General features: G+C 24.5%; 1 protein-coding gene across 1 annotated transcript in view; it reads right to left on the minus strand.

Annotated features, from left to right (window-relative positions):
- Positions 1–17,990, minus strand: part of LOC111642175 (ceramide synthase 6-like) — an 83,554-nt gene that overhangs the window by 22,528 nt on the left and 43,036 nt on the right. The window contains exons 2-4 of the mRNA XM_023388462.1: positions 11,391–11,511; positions 11,183–11,295; positions 10,638–10,695 (exon numbers count right to left, since the gene is read on the minus strand). Of these exons, the coding sequence (XP_023244230.1) occupies positions 10,638–10,695; positions 11,183–11,295; positions 11,391–11,511 (292 nt within the window). The remainder of the gene's footprint in view (positions 1–10,637; positions 10,696–11,182; positions 11,296–11,390; positions 11,512–17,990) is intronic.

The following is a 17,990-nucleotide window of genomic DNA, read 5'->3' on the forward strand; positions in this document are numbered from 1 at the left end:
CAAAAAAATATACGTATTTTGGAAATGTTGAGTCGAATTAGTCTAGAATCGATTAATTTTATGAAAGAAAACCTTTCAAACAGCCGTAGTCCGTAAACTATGATTCCTACAAAATTGATTCATAAAGAACGGAACGTATCTACCGTCTTATAGGGGGATCTACTGTATGTAATATTGAATATATTAATTTATATAAAATCATTCATTCAAATTTTTATCTGGTTCATTTCATTAGTTCTTTAATTATAGAATTTGGAAAGTGCTCAAGAATCTTTTTCAACTAACAATGTAATACATTGACACTAAAACACATTTTATTATACATCTAATTTAATAGCAGCTACTTACTGTTGCATTTATAACATATAAACAAAGCAAGACTAATGTGATTTGTGTATGTTCATTATTGGTCTCTGAACAATGAAGTTCAGGAGAAATGATATAAAACAACATTGCAATTTATGTAATTTTTACAACATACAGGGAAAAAAAAAAAAAAAAAAAAAAGACTGAAAAGTTCTCTTATTGATCACAGAAAACAATTTAGACATTTACTTTTCGAATAAATGGATATCAATTTGAAGTAATTATTCATAAAATTCACTTTCTGCACTTTAATAAATAGTGGCATTTATCAAAATTGCAGAAGGGCTACTTCATTTATGTTTTGTATTAATGTAAATATAATATAAACAACCTAATAAGAACACCTGTTAATTAGTTTTGATTAATTTGTGTGAATATAGCCCAATAGAAAATCTGGAAAATCATATGTTAAAGAAATTAAATGTACTGAACTTAAATAGTCGAACTTCATTTTTATTTAGCCTTTGTAGTTTTAGTTAAAAAAAATTAAACTTTTACATACCAAAAATTTATATATAATAATAATAATGATAAAACAGAGCATTTGTTGTTATAAATTTTAAAATAATTTTGTACTAAAAAATTATTTTATTTTACTTAAAAATAATCCTCTGTTATAAAAATAAAAACAGAAGCAGCTGTTGTAAAGAATTTATGGGAATTCAAAATATGAACTGATTTGATCTCATAATATATGTAATATCAGCAGTATATTACATATATTACAAGATCAAAATTGTCACTTCTGCTAAATTAATGAATGCATAAACTAAGAAATTTACAGCAGTTTATATGACATTTTCTTTGTTTGTCATTATCATTCAGCTTTTTAAATAGCACAATATTAAACAGAGAGAGAATTTAATGTGTATGAATATGGTAAGATTTAATTCTTTTATGGATCAAACATATATTTCTTTATTTTATATTTTTTATGTTAATCTGAACTTCAAACTTCTCTATCTCTACAGCTAACTCATTTGCTATTTTTTCGTCTTAATAAATATTAAAAATTAGTTTCTCTTATTTCTATAAAAAATTATACCAATCTAATATTTTAAACCAATGTTAAGAGATAAATTACTGTCACAAGCCATATAATCTACATAGAAATTACATTTGATGTTCAATTGTAATCTTATTCATATAACTCAATTTAACATGAAAAAAAATTAAAGCTATATTAAATTACAAACTTACATCAGACAATGTATATAATCCATATGCAAAAATACTGCAGTAAAATGTAAATCTCCATCTGAAAGTATTATTAATTAAACAATTTATTAATATTTCTATATATTAATGCATATTTTAATATTTATTCTAATTATTCACTTTAAAACAACTTGGAATATCACAGTAATACAAAAATTTAAAAAAATAATATTAAATGACCTTTCGATATTTTATTCAACAAGAAATTTATAACAAATAACATTAAAAATGTGCAATATAATAAATGAATTAAATTTTTTTTGTGTTTGATATTTAAAAAAAATTATCCAAAGTACAAATCATATCAATTTATTTCAGTATTTAATCAATTTAAACAAATGTTGAGCTGTGATATTACTGTGAATAACAATGATAATATTTTGCTGTTATCAGCTAAAGGGGAAAGAAATTGAAAATGTAGATATCGTCAACAGTTAAAAGGTCACGCTAATAAATACGATAATCTATAAACAGATTATTTTGAGAATTGTAAGTGCATTTGCCTATTATGTGAACTTCAAACTTACGAGCTTTCTGTGAATTTTGCAAGAGTCGTGGGCTTATCTTGAAGCGTCCGCTGTCGTAACCATCTTTCCACTTTTCTCTCAGTCCAATCTAATTGCTTAGCCAAACCTTGAATCTGTAAAATATTTTTTTAATTGTTCAATTTTTAATTAAATGAAGGAAAATCCAAATACATTAAATTATTGCATAAATGTGGCTAGAAACTTTTACCTGTTTGTAACCTATTCTTCCATTAGCTCGAAAAGCTTTCTCTAAGACGTGATTCTCGGGAGCTCTTTTGGGACGAGAAGGTTTTAAACCAAAATATATTCCAATGGGTGTAAATATATACCTAAAATTTAAAAATAAAAATACATAACGTATTTTAATATATAAATTTACAAAGCAATACGTGCACATTGAGTTTATCATTTAATGTTTATCATTTAATGTTAATTACTTAAAAAAATAATAAATGATTCATTTTCTTTAAGTAAAATATTTAATATTATATAAAACTTTTTTATCATGTCNAAAAAGAAAAAAGTACTTCACAAATGTTTTCGAACCATTAATGGTTCTTCAGGTGAAATGGCAAATTTCTGATGGAATACAACTAAATAAGATCATGACAATTTGAAAGTTTATTCAAATACATGCTTCTTGAAGTCATCGTACTGGGCTGCACACTTGATGCTACCAGCTAGAGTACGCATGCCCAGTATCACGACTTCAAGAAACATGAATGAACTTTCAAATCGTCGTGTTCTTATTTAGTTGTATTCCATCAGAAATTTGCCATTTCACCTGAAGAACCGTTTCTGGTTTGAAAACATTTGTGAAGTACTGTTTTTTCATTATTTTTGTTTTTTTTTATTTGAGTTTTAAATATAAGTTTGTTTTTTAAAATACATTTAAGACTTAAATAATTTTAACATTTAAGTTTTGCTTCATTCCTTTCGAATATTCTTTTGAATGCTGTTCATTAGATTTTTGATAGTATTTCCTTAATTGTGACTGCTCTTTACCACTTCAGAAAGAACTAATGTACAGTACAGTATAACTTCTCTAACTTGAAAATCTAAGGAACAGGAAAAAACTTTGAGTTATAGACGATTCAAGTTAGAGAACAATAGAGTAAAATATGCCAATTCTGAATAGATTTGTATTTTTACCTCTCTTGAATTATATAAAGAATTTTTGATAGTTTTATTTTTGAGTTAAACAGACCATGTAATGTTTTTCAGCAAAATGTTCATTGTAAATAATGAAATTGAACAGTTTTGCAGGTACATCTTGTTGAGATAAAGTGAGAGGCCTCTTGCTTTGAACTGGAACATTGTCTGCAAATGGGTGTTGGACAGTAGATACAACTATATGAAAATTTCTTCAAAATCCAATAATTAGAGGATCACTTAAGTTATAATAAATATTAAAATTTGAGTTGGGGAAGTTGAAATTAACAAATTGACCATGAAAACTCAGTTAAGAAACTGGAGATAATAAATCCCCATGCTATTCCATTGAGACCTACCAAGTGCTTCATTTTCTTTAACTCAATGAAATATTCGAGTTACAGATGTTTAAGTTAGAGAAGTTTTACTGTATTTTGCAGTTTGTTCTTTCTTGTTTTAATTTAGTTTATTTTTACAATAGCCCAAAATCTTTCCATTGATTGGCATTGTAATATGTTTAGTGAATGTCTCTAGGTAGAAAATCAACTCTGAGGATTTTACATAATGTATTGCTGCCAAATTGGGACAAAACAAAGTATGGCCACTATGATTTTTAAAAAAGGACAAAGATATTTTTAAACATTTATTCATTAATATAAATTTTGGCATTAGTATTTCCTTCTGTAGCTGATGACGACCTTTTCAATCCACACTGCAAATTGCTTGCCGTACCAGATATTTTGAGCCAAACTTTTTGACACTGATTGATGTTTGAGATTCTGGAAGAAGAACTCCTTCAAACACTGTATAATAGCTTGAGCTCAGAAGTGTTTAGAAGTCAACTTTCACTTATGTTTCATTGACTAAAACCAAAGAAGCATTCTTTGGTTTTAGTCAGCGAAATTAAAGAGTACAATTTTTGAGCTCTAGTTTCAATTACCTTCTTTTGTTTTTCAGTCACTTTAGGTATTCTTTGTTTTTTAAATGATTTCATACTTGTATGCTGCTTAGGCCTTTGAACCATCATTTGATAATTTCAATTTTTTCAGTATCTCTCACTGATATACTGAAATTTTTTAAAAATGATTTTGATTATCATCTGGTCAAGTTGTGAGCAGCCAGCATCATATTTTCTACTGAAATCTGGCTTTTGAAAAATGGACAATGTCTTTACCAATTTAACACTCCATCAACCATACTTTGGGAAATTTGTAGCTATTTAAATTATTATTTCAGCACCTAAGAGTGCTGTCTTTTCCCAAACTTATCACAATGACTTCTGTATATTATAATACTCTTCTTTTATTCTTTTTAAGTACCTTTAATAAAATGCATTTCGAACTCATATCGTCTCTCTTCATTTGTTTTACTATTGTACAAAACAAAGGTACAAATAAATTTTTGATTTTAACATTACAAAAGTATAGACGTTAAGGTAAAACTTAAATTTGGTGTACTGTACATACTGAATTATTAAATATGTATTTGGTATCCAAATATTCATATACAGCATTATTAAAAGCAACAAGACACATACCATAACATGCAATTAACATAGCACCACATGAAGGTCTTTTCTCTCCTCCTCCTCCTCCAGCCATCATCTAGTTTGAGCCTCCACACAGCTGGCTTACAGGAACACATCACCGTTCCCAGTCGCACGTACCATAAGATAAGCACACATTTAAAATATAAATATAGCACAATGTGAAGAACTTTTACCTTACTTTCACTTTAACATTAGTGTAGGTCCCCTGATCGCTACAAACTGATACTAAGAGGGGTATATCCTTCATTATTATTTTTTTATTTCTGATTTTAATTTTCTTATTTCAAAATGTTCATGAATTTTCCTTTTAAAAGGGTTAGATTCCTTTTTAATTATTTTTAGTGTATTTTTTTAATTTCACATCCTTTGCAATTACAGTGACAAACTGCTGACATGTAATTATTATTTTTAATTGCTGTGATATGCTCTTTAAACCTTGTTCTTAATTCTGTACCTGTTTCTCCTATATATATGAAATTTATAAATAAAATTTTTAGTATCCCAAATGTTTTGTTCTATTTTTTGTTCATTATGATTTATTTGTGTTTTATTATTATTTACTTGTTTGGGTATTACTAGAATATTATGACTTTTAAATATTTGTTTTATTTTTTCAAAAACATTTTTCTCATATTGTTGTAGCTATTTGCTATGAAATGCCTTTGTTTTCCTGGATTTTCCAGCCATTTGTTGACAATTGTTTTTCAGCAGTCTATTTCACTCATTGTTTAAAGCAACAGCACAGTTTCTTTAATAAAACCAATAACAAAATTCTTATTCTAATTATTTGAAATTGTTTCTATGGCAACAAACAGAATTATAAACAAAAGTTAACCCCTTTTGAATTTTATGGATTTCTATTGTTACAGTCCTATTAGTTTTTCTTTTTCACTATTTAAATGATTATTTTTAATATTTTTTGTTATCTTTTTTATATTGTTTCCAATATTTAAAATTTTTAAATGTTAGAAGGCACCTCATTGCTCAAGCTCACATTCAAATTTAAATCATTGCAATTTGGAATCTCAGAAAGACCTGAGACAGTTTATCAAAAGAACCGAAAATGTTTGCAGGAAAAAAAAAAAATGGGGCTGGAAAAGTACTCAAAAGTGTTTCTTTTTCATGTGATTTATATGACCTTTATATTTTTAACATTTTCCACATTTACAAAACACGAGCATAAAATCTGTCAACTTTAAACAGGATGGTCAGGTGGTGAGGGGCAGGACCCAATATAACCAGAAAGACTGTCTGACAAAAAATTTCTGGGATTTTTTGGCCAATCTAGATCCTGAGTTCTGAAGAGTGGTGGGCTGCTACCCTAACCACTTAGACATCCAGCTACCAAAATACATTATTAACTACAGATTTATTCATTTAATACATGTATTTAAGTTAAGCAGTTCTAATTATTATTTTTGAGAATTTCATTGTATAGTTCAACTTGTGAAAATCAGGATTGACAAGATATTATAAAACCTTATTTTCCACTTATGTAGGCTGACACAAGAAAGTGGTCACTACTTCAAAATGAAAATTGATAATTTTCTTGTTTGAATTCAATACTCTCAAGCTCTCTCTGTATTTGTCTGTCATAATTAAGGATAGTCGACATTTTTGTTAATTTTCTTAACGTGTCAATGCATTGAGAGAGCAAAAGCAATCTCTTGATGTTTTAAAACCAAAGTGAAGTAAGGTTGAAACACAAGTATATAAAAATATAGCAAAAATGCACACTTTCAGAACTTCTGGTGAATCTAACACAAAACTCAGTATAAAAACTTTCTTTTTATATACTAAAAACACTATCAGAGCATAGTGAGAAGTCTTTCATAATGACATCCACTCTAGTCTCATTTTAAAAAAATTGGTGTATATTTTTCACTGGGAATGTATAGAAACCAAACTATGTCTAAATCTAAATTTGATTCCAGATTTAATATACACATTTGAGATTGCTTATATAGTTATTGAATATAGATTTAGTAAGACTGAAAATTCTGTAAACAAATTCTTGTTTATTCAATATTTGAGATATTTTGATGTAAAATTAGCCTTTTGTTTTCTTCAAATGTTCGTCAACTTATCTTTAAATTCTATTCCATAATTTAAAAAATAGTTACACATATTTATTTAATGAGGAAATATATATATCTTTTAAACTTCTCTAACATCCCTTATAACAAAAGACATTTTAAAAACTTTGATTTAAAAAAAGAAAAAGCTAAAAAATTTGTTTCCTATCCAAAGTCAACAACATGAAACTACAAAAAACCAATGTTTACTATATCTATTTTTACTTTAAAACATTTAAACAAACACTTTATTTGTTTATTTAGCAACAAAAAGATTATCAATGAAGACAGATTTTATCTACAATTATTTGTAAATAATTCTTCTTTTAATACAGTATTTATTTAGTGAATAAGATCATTCATCTTTAATGTACATTATTACTATTAATTCTGATTTATAAACAATTTTTACATTACATTTATAAACTATTCATTTGATTGTTTAAAATTAACAATAATAAATATGTGGATATAGCTTTAAACATATTGTTTAATATTATATATAAATTTGATTATTTAAAAATAGAAATATTTAATGAAATGTATTGTAATTTAAAACATTTTGTTTCATAGTTTTATAAAAACTACAATATTTTGCTGTAATTTTGATTATATTTAAATTTACTGTAATAATTTTGCACTGTCAGTCAAATAATAATGAAAAATATATTTCTTCATTATTAATTTCAACATTTTCAAATTAATTCTGCTGCTTTATGCATATAAAGCATTTTAATTAGTTTGAGTAGTCTTCCTCCATGACAGTTTTTTTAATATACATTTTGAATTAATGTGCTTTTGACTAAATATTTATTTATTCAAAGTTAAATATGAAAATATCAAATTTTAATAATTTTGGAAGTCTAAGCACACATTAATGATAAAAAATATTATCAGAAAAATTCTTAAATAATTATTTAATTTATATAAAATAAAGTTAAACTAAAAAAAAAGACAAGGAAAACTTAAGCATTTAAGATACAAAACTTAAATGAAAATTTATTTTATATAATTAGGTATTTTATTTATTTTCAAACATCATATAGTTTGTTTATATCCTATTTATTTGCTAAACATGTATACAAATGTATTGATCTTAATGATATGAATATTTGAATAACTTACTGGTTTTATTGGCAAAGTTAAGCTACTTCAATCAATAAAATCTAGCATTTAATTAAAATTTCATTTGAGCAAACAAAATATGAAAACAAAGATTAACTAAAATAGAATTGTATTTTATCTTATTTTCTGACTTTCATTGTAAAAACAACATTTATATTTTGTGATAAAATTTGGTAAAAATAAACTTTATCAAGATTTATCATAAGAATATCTATCACTTTTCAAATTTAAGAATCGGTATATCAGTGTTTAAATTTTTTTTTGATGCTGCAAATATCCTATACAGCAGGGGTATTAAATTATTACTCTGAAGAATCAATCAGATAAATACAGATAGCATTTTGAATGGAATACTTGATGTATCTGCTAGCAATGTTAAAACAATTATTTATACATATAAACATTGAAAGACTATCATAATTTAACTTTTGTCTGACATCATTTATATTTCATCTAACAGAAACAAATGTAAAAAACAAATTTATCAATAATTAATACCTTGTAATAACAGACATGGTTGTCAAGCCAAAACCAAAGAAAATTATAAGCAATAAAAATTATTTAATACAAATATACTTTATTACACGTAGAATATTATTACAATGAAATGGTTACCATGTGTGTGTCTGATAATCCTTTCATTGTAATAATCTACACATGTGTAATAAAGTATATTTGTATTAAATATTTTAAAAAAGGGATTAAAGGCTTATTGTTAAATTCAATGGAAATTAATTCTAGTACAGTAGATTCCCCTATAAAACCGTTTCCTATAGTTATGATTCCTATAAAAATTGTGGCAGTATCCGTAAACAACGGTAAAAATAACTCCTATAATACGTAAAACGTCATCGGGCAGCCGAACTACTTTCCCGCCGTCCGTAGCGCCACGCTACGGACGTNAAAAAAAAAAAAAAAAAAAAAAAAAAAAAAAAAAAAAAAAAAAAAAAAAAAAAAAAAAAAAAAAAAAAAAAAAAAAAAAAAAAAAAAAAAAAAAAAAAAAAAAAAAAAAAAAAAAAAAAAAAAAAAAAAAAAAAAAAAAAAAAAAAAAAAAAAAAAAAAAAAAAAAAAAAAAAAAAAAAAAAAAAAAAAAAAAAAAAAAAAAAAAAAAAAAAAAAAAAAAAAAAAAAAAAAAAAAAAAAAAAAAAAAAAAAAAAAAAAAAAAAAAAAAAAAAAAAAAAAAAAAAAAAAAAAAAAAAAAAAAAAAAAAAAAAAAAAAAAAAAAAAAAAAAAAAAAAAAAAAAAAAAAAAAAAAAAAAAAAAAAAAAAAAAAAAAAAAAAAAAAAAAAAAAAAAAAAAAAAAAAAAAAAAAAAAAAAAAAAAAAAAAAAAAAAAAAAAAAAAAAAAAAAAAAAAAAAAAAAAAAAAAAAAAAAAAAAAAAAAAAAAAAAAAAAAAAAAAAAAAAAAAAAAAAAAAAAAAAAAAAAAAAAAAAAAAAAAAAAAAAAAAAAAAAAAAAAAAAAAAAAAAAAAAAAAAAAAAAAAAAAAAAAAAAAAAAAAAAAAAAAAAAAAAAAAAAAAAAAAAAAAAAAAAAAAAAAAAAAAAAAAAAAAAAAAAAAAAAAAAAAAGACTGAAAAGTTCTCTTATTGATCACAGAAAACAATTTAGACATTTACTTTTCGAATAAATGGATATCAATTTGAAGTAATTATTCATAAAATTCACTTTCTGCACTTTAATAAATAGTGGCATTTATCAAAATTGCAGAAGGGCTACTTCATTTATGTTTTGTATTAATGTAAATATAATATAAACAACCTAATAAGAACACCTGTTAATTAGTTTTGATTAATTTGTGTGAATATAGCCCAATAGAAAATCTGGAAAATCATATGTTAAAGAAATTAAATGTACTGAACTTAAATAGTCGAACTTCATTTTTATTTAGCCTTTGTAGTTTTAGTTAAAAAAATTAAACTTTTACATACCAAAAATTTATATATAATAATAATAATGATAAAACAGAGCATTTGTTGTTATAAATTTTAAAATAATTTTGTACTAAAAAATTATTTTATTTTACTTAAAAATAATCCTCTGTTATAAAAATAAAAACAGAAGCAGCTGTTGTAAAGAATTTATGGGAATTCAAAATATGAACTGATTTGATCTCATAATATATGTAATATCAGCAGTATATTACATATATTACAAGATCAAAATTGTCACTTCTGCTAAATTAATGAATGCATAAACTAAGAAATTTACAGCAGTTTATATGACATTTTCTTTGTTTGTCATTATCATTCAGCTTTTTAAATAGCACAATATTAAACAGAGAGAGAATTTAATGTGTATGAATATGGTAAGATTTAATTCTTTTATGGATCAAACATATATTTCTTTATTTTATATTTTTTATGTTAATCTGAACTTCAAACTTCTCTATCTCTACAGCTAACTCATTTGCTATTTTTTCGTCTTAATAAATATTAAAAATTAGTTTCTCTTATTTCTATAAAAAATTATACCAATCTAATATTTTAAACCAATGTTAAGAGATAAATTACTGTCACAAGCCATATAATCTACATAGAAATTACATTTGATGTTCAATTGTAATCTTATTCATATAACTCAATTTAACATGAAATAAAATTAAAGCTATATTAAATTACAAACTTACATCAGACAATGTATATAATCCATATGCAAAAATACTGCAGTAAAATGTAAATCTCCATCTGAAAGTATTATTAATTAAACAATTTATTAATATTTCTATATATTAATGCATATTTTAATATTTATTCTAATTATTCACTTTAAAACAACTTGGAATATCACAGTAATACAAAAATTTAAAAAAATAATATTAAATGACCTTTCGATATTTTATTCAACAAGAAATTTATAACAAATAACATTAAAAATGTGCAATATAATAAATGAATTAAATTTTTTTTGTGTTTGATATTTAAAAAAAATTATCCAAAGTACAAATCATATCAATTTATTTCAGTATTTAATCAATTTAAACAAATGTTGAGCTGTGATATTACTGTGAATAACAATGATAATATTTTGCTGTTATCAGCTAAAGGGGAAAGAAATTGAAAATGTAGATATCGTCAACAGTTAAAAGGTCACGCTAATAAATACGATAATCTATAAACAGATTATTTTGAGAATTGTAAGTGCATTTGCCTATTATGTGAACTTCAAACTTACGAGCTTTCTGTGAATTTTGCAAGAGTCGTGGGCTTATCTTGAAGCGTCCGCTGTCGTAACCATCTTTCCACTTTTCTCTCAGTCCAATCTAATTGCTTAGCCAAACCTTGAATCTGTAAAATATTTTTTTAATTGTTCAATTTTTAATTAAATGAAGGAAAATCCAAATACATTAAATTATTGCATAAATGTGGCTAGAAACTTTTACCTGTTTGTAACCTATTCTTCCATTAGCTCGAAATGCTTTCTCTAAGACGTGATTCTCGGGAGCTCTTTTGGGACGAGAAGGTTTTAAACCAAAATATATTCCAATGGGTGTAAATATATACCTAAAATTTAAAAATAAAAATACATAACGTATTTTAATATATAAATTTACAAAGCAATACGTGCACATTGAGTTTATCATTTAATGTTTATCATTTAATGTTAATTACTTAAAAAAATAATAAATGATTCATTTTCTTTAAGTAAAATATTTAATATTATATAAAACTTTTTTATCATGTCAAAGTTAAAAAGGTTCAGGGTTAAAATAAATTTTATTTTCAAAATTTTGTTCTAACATGCTTATCAAGCATCATATGAAAATTACAGAAAGTTTACGATAATTTTGATTGCATCAATTTCACAAATCTTATGTCCAAATTCATATTAATTTCAAAATTCGAAATTTATTATAAGACTTGAGGAATTAACATCAAATTCCTCAAGTCTTATAATAAATTTCCAGATTATATATCTAAATATTGAAATACAACCATTTCTTTTAACAGTCAAAGAGTATATTACTAAACAATATATTGTTTATTCTGCATTTTCAGCTAAACAAAATTCTCATTCAGTCAATAAATTTGCATTTTTTGACTGAATATTTATATTTTTGTTATCTTACTGTAATTGTAATTAATCCATTCATTTATTTATTGATAAATTGTATTTAGTGAAAAGTAAGTGTCATTATTCAACACTACTGTTACTCGGTAAACAACAATATGCAAAATCATATTGTATCGAACAGTTACCTAAACTTCTTGATTTTTGGGCCAAGCTATATATAAACATTTTTACTGACCTATATTACATGCATTTATTGATTTCTTGCAACATTAAACATTTAGAGGACAAATTACTTAAAATATTTTCATTTAAAATTAGCAGTTTGTAAGAAAATTCATCTGTCAAATCATACATTTTACACAGATTATAATCATCCATTAAGCTAACTTTTTCATCTCTATGTCTTTTTGAACAAAGATATTGAACACAGCAATTCAAATTTTATGAGAGATAAATACAAGTTCAAATCATTTCTTTAAAAATAGAATAATATTAAGCAAAAATATTGATGTAACTATCCTTAGCGAAAAGCTACATTTGCTATGTAAAACAATCAAAAATATTTGAACTTAAATTTTTGATTTATTAGTGTGTTTATAAACACACTAATACAAAAAATACAGCTTCAAAAATACTTTATAAACAAATGTTTTTGATAGTCTTAAACAATTGGAGTCATGTTTTAATTTAGTAAATTTGAATGGCAATCATAATTAGAATGAAACTGTTTAAATAAAAAGAATATTGATATTATTGGATATAACAGCAAGCATAATAGGTGATGTATATGTTACACATGATGTCTGTTAAAGGGTTTCTTTCTTCCAGATTTTTTTGTGTTAGTGTATTTATTTGAGCTTTATCCAGTTGTATGAGCAGTTTATTTAAATATTTGAACTTATGATCTGAAAATTAACTAAAACAGAAACATCTAATATTAAAGACAAATAAAATAAAACTATACAAATAATTCTTTCTATTATAACATCATTGTAATCTCACATCAAACTCAGTGGTTGATTAAAATCTTGCCAAAAATATTTAAATGTATTATCAATATTTTTCAAATGTGAAGTTAAATTTACAGGTTTTGACCGATGAATTCACAAATATTTATCAATTTATCCATTACATTCCATGCAATTATTTATAACACCAGTTTTTATATTATTTTTACATCTACTTGAATTAAAAGAAAAAAAAAGTGAATTTTTATACTAGATTAATTAACACAAAGTTCTTAAATAACAAAACTGTTTTTCAATTTATTCATCTGGATCATTAGTAATAATCTACTAAGTAATGAACTGCGATTTCAAAACCAGTGGTTTATAACTTTACACACATTTACATACAAAACAATGAGTGAATATGTAACACTTAGAAAGCACAGATTTAAATCAATAAATTAGTAATAATACACACACCTTAACATACTAACTTTTAATACATAGTTGAGAATATGAAAAACTCGCATGCTAACAGTTAATATTTCTTATAAAAATGATTTTTTCTTGAGTTTAGATTTCAGAAAACAGTTGGCAGAAGTTCTTGCTTGATTTTTCCAGCAATTGAACAAGAGGTTAAGGGGACAGTTAGTAAGTCTAATAATTTTCAATTATACTGTGATAATAAGAAAAACAAAACTTTAAAAATCCAACAAATAACTACTAATAAAAATGTTTTCGAATGGTTTTACTAATCTTCCTCAGTTAAGATGAAATAGATCGTGAAAATAGAACGTAAATTTAAAATTTTTAAAGGTATGTTTTTCTTATTGACTATTTTTATTGAATTGAAAGAAAATATATTGATATATTGTGTTATAAAATTTAAGTAAAAGAGGCTTAAAAGGAGTAATTTTGATGATTTATTGTTATGAGATAATAATACAAAAGATATTTTTTAATAATAATTATTATTATAAAAAGGCAAAAAAGCTTAATTTTGAGATATGACATGACCCTCTATCTCCCCCATGTTCTCAAGTTCCTTACTCCAAAATTTAATAGCATCAATGCTTATTACACACAAGTTACTATACCAAATTTTGTTTCTTAATCTTTACCCTATCCTGAAATATTAAATAAAAAAAAAACACACATACACACACAAATAAAATTCACCCCTTCTTTCTTTTTTGGGTTTAGGGTATCACAAAACATCCAAGATTTCTAAAAACCAGAGTGTCAAATTTGACACTATTACAATACTTTATTGTATTATAGCAACTAGGAGAGTAAAAACAGATACAATATATATATATGTATATATATATATATATATATTATGCCACCCCAAATTTGGGGTGGCATAAAGAATGGATAATCTGTTATCTGAGGATAGAGGACATCATGACTGTTCAGAAAATTAAATATTGTGTTTAGTAAAAGTGTCATAGTTTGAGTTATTTGACATTTTCTATTTTCTTGGAAAATGGACTCCCTCGTTCATATTTTTCAATGTCATGGTCACAAATGGCATGATGACGGCTGAGACATACCTGGATTTCTTAAGAAATGATCTCCCTACTTTGCTGGAAGATATTCCATTGGAGCACAGAAGAGGAATGTGGCTGCAGCACGATGGTTGACCTGCGCATTATGCACACAATGTATGGGAATACCTGAATGAGAGGTACCCCAATAGACGGATTGGACATTTGGGAAAAATTTTTTGGCCTCTGCATAGCCCAGACCTTAACCTGATCAACTTCTTCTACTGGGATGCCTTAAGAACAAAGTGTACAAAGAGCCCATGACCTCAATTGAGCAGCTTCGGGAGCGAATCGAAACAGCTACGCGGAAAATCAGTGAAGCAAGTATTGTGGGAAAAATTAAGCAATCATTTATCAGAAGATGTAGGGCATGTGTCAGGGCCCATGGTGGTTATTTTGAACACTTATTGTAAATTTACAATAATAAATGTAGTAACCCAATTGATCATTTTGTTTTATTCTGTCATTTTAATTAGATTCATTGGATTTCCAATTAGATTATTTAGGAGCGCAATTCATTCATGAGATTTTAAAAATTTTCCTTGATATTTCTCAGCAGGAATATTCATTGAATTGAAAGTTACAAATGCCATTTATACTATTTTAAATCTTAGTACAATAGGCAAATTAGTTAGTTAGTTTGTCACGCAGGTTACAATACACCGAAAAAAAAAATGAAACAAAAATTTTGAATTATTTTTTGTTCTAAAAAACACCAAGTCTATGGCACTAAAATGGCAGTTTACATTTGATAGAACATGTATCCAAGATTAGTATTCAAAAACAGACTGGAAAAAATCCTTGATTTGTGACCATGACATTGAAAAATCTGAACAAGGGAGGCCATTTTCCAAGAAAATAGAAAATGTCAAATAACTCAAACTATGACACTTTTATTAAACACAATATTTAATTTTCTGAACAGTCATGATGTCCCCTATCCGCAGGTAACGAATTATCCACTCTACACCACACCCTGTATAAGCCAAGAAATTTAAAGACAATTATTTTTAAATTAATTTACTAAATTAAAGTAGTAATTTCATTTTTTTGCTTGTTTTCTATACATTTATTCTACTCTGTATTGTTTAAATCAAATGAAAATATATCAAAAATAATATATGCACAAGCAATTCTTATAAAACTCCTAACACAAAAATATTATTTAGAAAATTGATTAATTTTCTAATTTTCTGCTGGACCAAATCTGATGACAACCAATGTCTTTTCTACTTTTATTAATATTAAACATAATATTTGAATTAAAAGAGGAATATAAGAAAAAAAATTTCATCAAGCATATTTATTGTTGATTGGATAAGTAGGTTAAAAGTAAAAGATGAAAGATTTCCTTAGAGATGAATGAGCCAAATACTCAAAACAAATCTTCAATCAGAACGCTTCATTGAATAAGATAAAAAGAAAATTACTACATTATTATTAAATTTATTTTTGGAAGGACAAAACCATAAAGATGTTATACAACACACAACCTAAAAAATTTAATAAGCATAAACTATAAAAAGAGAAGAATAATATTTTATATAGATATTTTAGTAGGCATTTCCTTCATTTAATAAAAACAAAATTATAATAAAATATTAATACAAAAATGTATATATATTTCATTTGTAAGTAAGAAAAAACAATTCTGTATAAATGTTAACTTTTTAATACAAACAAATTATATTTAAACTAACAAAAATTGTATCTTATTCCAGCAATACTCATATATGCTATATTATTGCCAAATTAAAACATTAATTCTTATATTACTGCTATGTTTAAATTAAATTTATTGGTTGTCTATAATCAACATCTGATTTTATCTGATATTATCTGATAATCAACATATCTAATCTATATTGAAATGCATAAACAATAACCGAACAGAAACTAATTTCTCTGATGACAAAAATATGATAAAGAAATTACCAAACTTTGAAAATATACTGTAATTTATTCCATTTTCTAAGTTAAAATTAATTTCAATAAATATTTTAATTTTCTAACAATAGGCAAGTCTTGAACGCAAGATCTCTGAAACAGTTAAATATTTTTGAAATAAAACTANTAATTTTGCACTGTCAGTCAAATAATAATGAAAAATATATTTCTTCATTATTAATTTCAACATTTTCAAATTAATTCTGCTGCTTTATGCATATAAAGCATTTTAATTAGTTTGAGTAGTCTTCCTCCATGACAGTTTTTTTAATATACATTTTGAATTAATGTGCTTTTGACTAAACATTTATTTATTCAAAGTTAAATATGAAAATATCAAATTTTAATAATTTTGGAAGTCTAAGCACACATTAATGATAAAAAATATTATCAGAAAAATTCTTAAATAATTATTTAATTTATATAAAATAAAGTTAAACTAAAAAAAAAGACAAGGAAAACTTAAGCATTTAAGATACAAAACTTAAATGAAAATTTATTTTATATAATTAGGTATTTTATTTATTTTCAAACATCATATAGTTTGTTTATATCCTATTTATTTGCTAAACATGTATACAAATGTATTGATCTTAATGATATGAATATTTGAATAACTTATTGGTTTTATTGGCAAAGTTAAGCTACTTCAATCAATAAAATCTAGCATTTAATTAAAATTTCATTTGAGCAAACAAAATATGAAAACAAAGATTAACTAAAATAGAATTGTATTTTATCTTATTTTCTGACTTTCATTGTAAAAACAACATTTATATTTTGTGATAAAATTTGGTAAAAATAAACTTTATCAAGATTTATCATAAGAATATCTATCACTTTTCAAATTTAAGAATCGGTATATCAGTGTTTAAATTTTTTTTTGATGCTGCAAATATCCTATACAGCAGGGGTATTAAATTATTACTCTGAAGAATCAATCAGATAAATACAGATAGCATTTTGAATGGAATACTTGATGTATCTGCTAGCAATGTTAAAACAATTATTTATACATATAAACATTGAAAGACTATCATAATTTAACTTTTGTCTGACATCATTTATATTTCATCTAACAGAAACAAATGTAAAAAACAAATTTATCAATAATTAATACCTTGTAATAACAGACATGGTTGTCAAGCCAAAACCAAAGAAAATTATAAGCAATAAAAATTATTTAATACAAATATACTTTATTACACGTAGAATATTATTACAATGAAATGGTTACCATGTGTGTGTCTGATAATCCTTTCATTGTAATAATCTACACATGTGTAATAAAGTATATTTGTATTAAATATTTTAAAAAAGGGATTAAAGGCTTATTGTTAAATTCAATGGAAATTAATTCTAGTACAGTAGATTCCCCTATAAAACCGTTTCCTATAGTTATGATTCCTATAAAAATTGTGGCAGTATCCGTAAACAACGGTAAAAATAACTCCTATAATACGTAAAACGTCATCGGGCAGCCGAACTACTTTCCCGCCGTCCGTAGCGCCACGCTACGGACGT

The sequence above is a fragment of the Centruroides sculpturatus genome, unplaced genomic scaffold (assembly GCF_000671375.1).
Source record: "Centruroides sculpturatus isolate CEXI.00-Female unplaced genomic scaffold, Cexi_2.0 scaffold1338, whole genome shotgun sequence".
Classification (NCBI taxonomy): Eukaryota; Metazoa; Arthropoda; class Arachnida; order Scorpiones; family Buthidae; genus Centruroides; species Centruroides sculpturatus.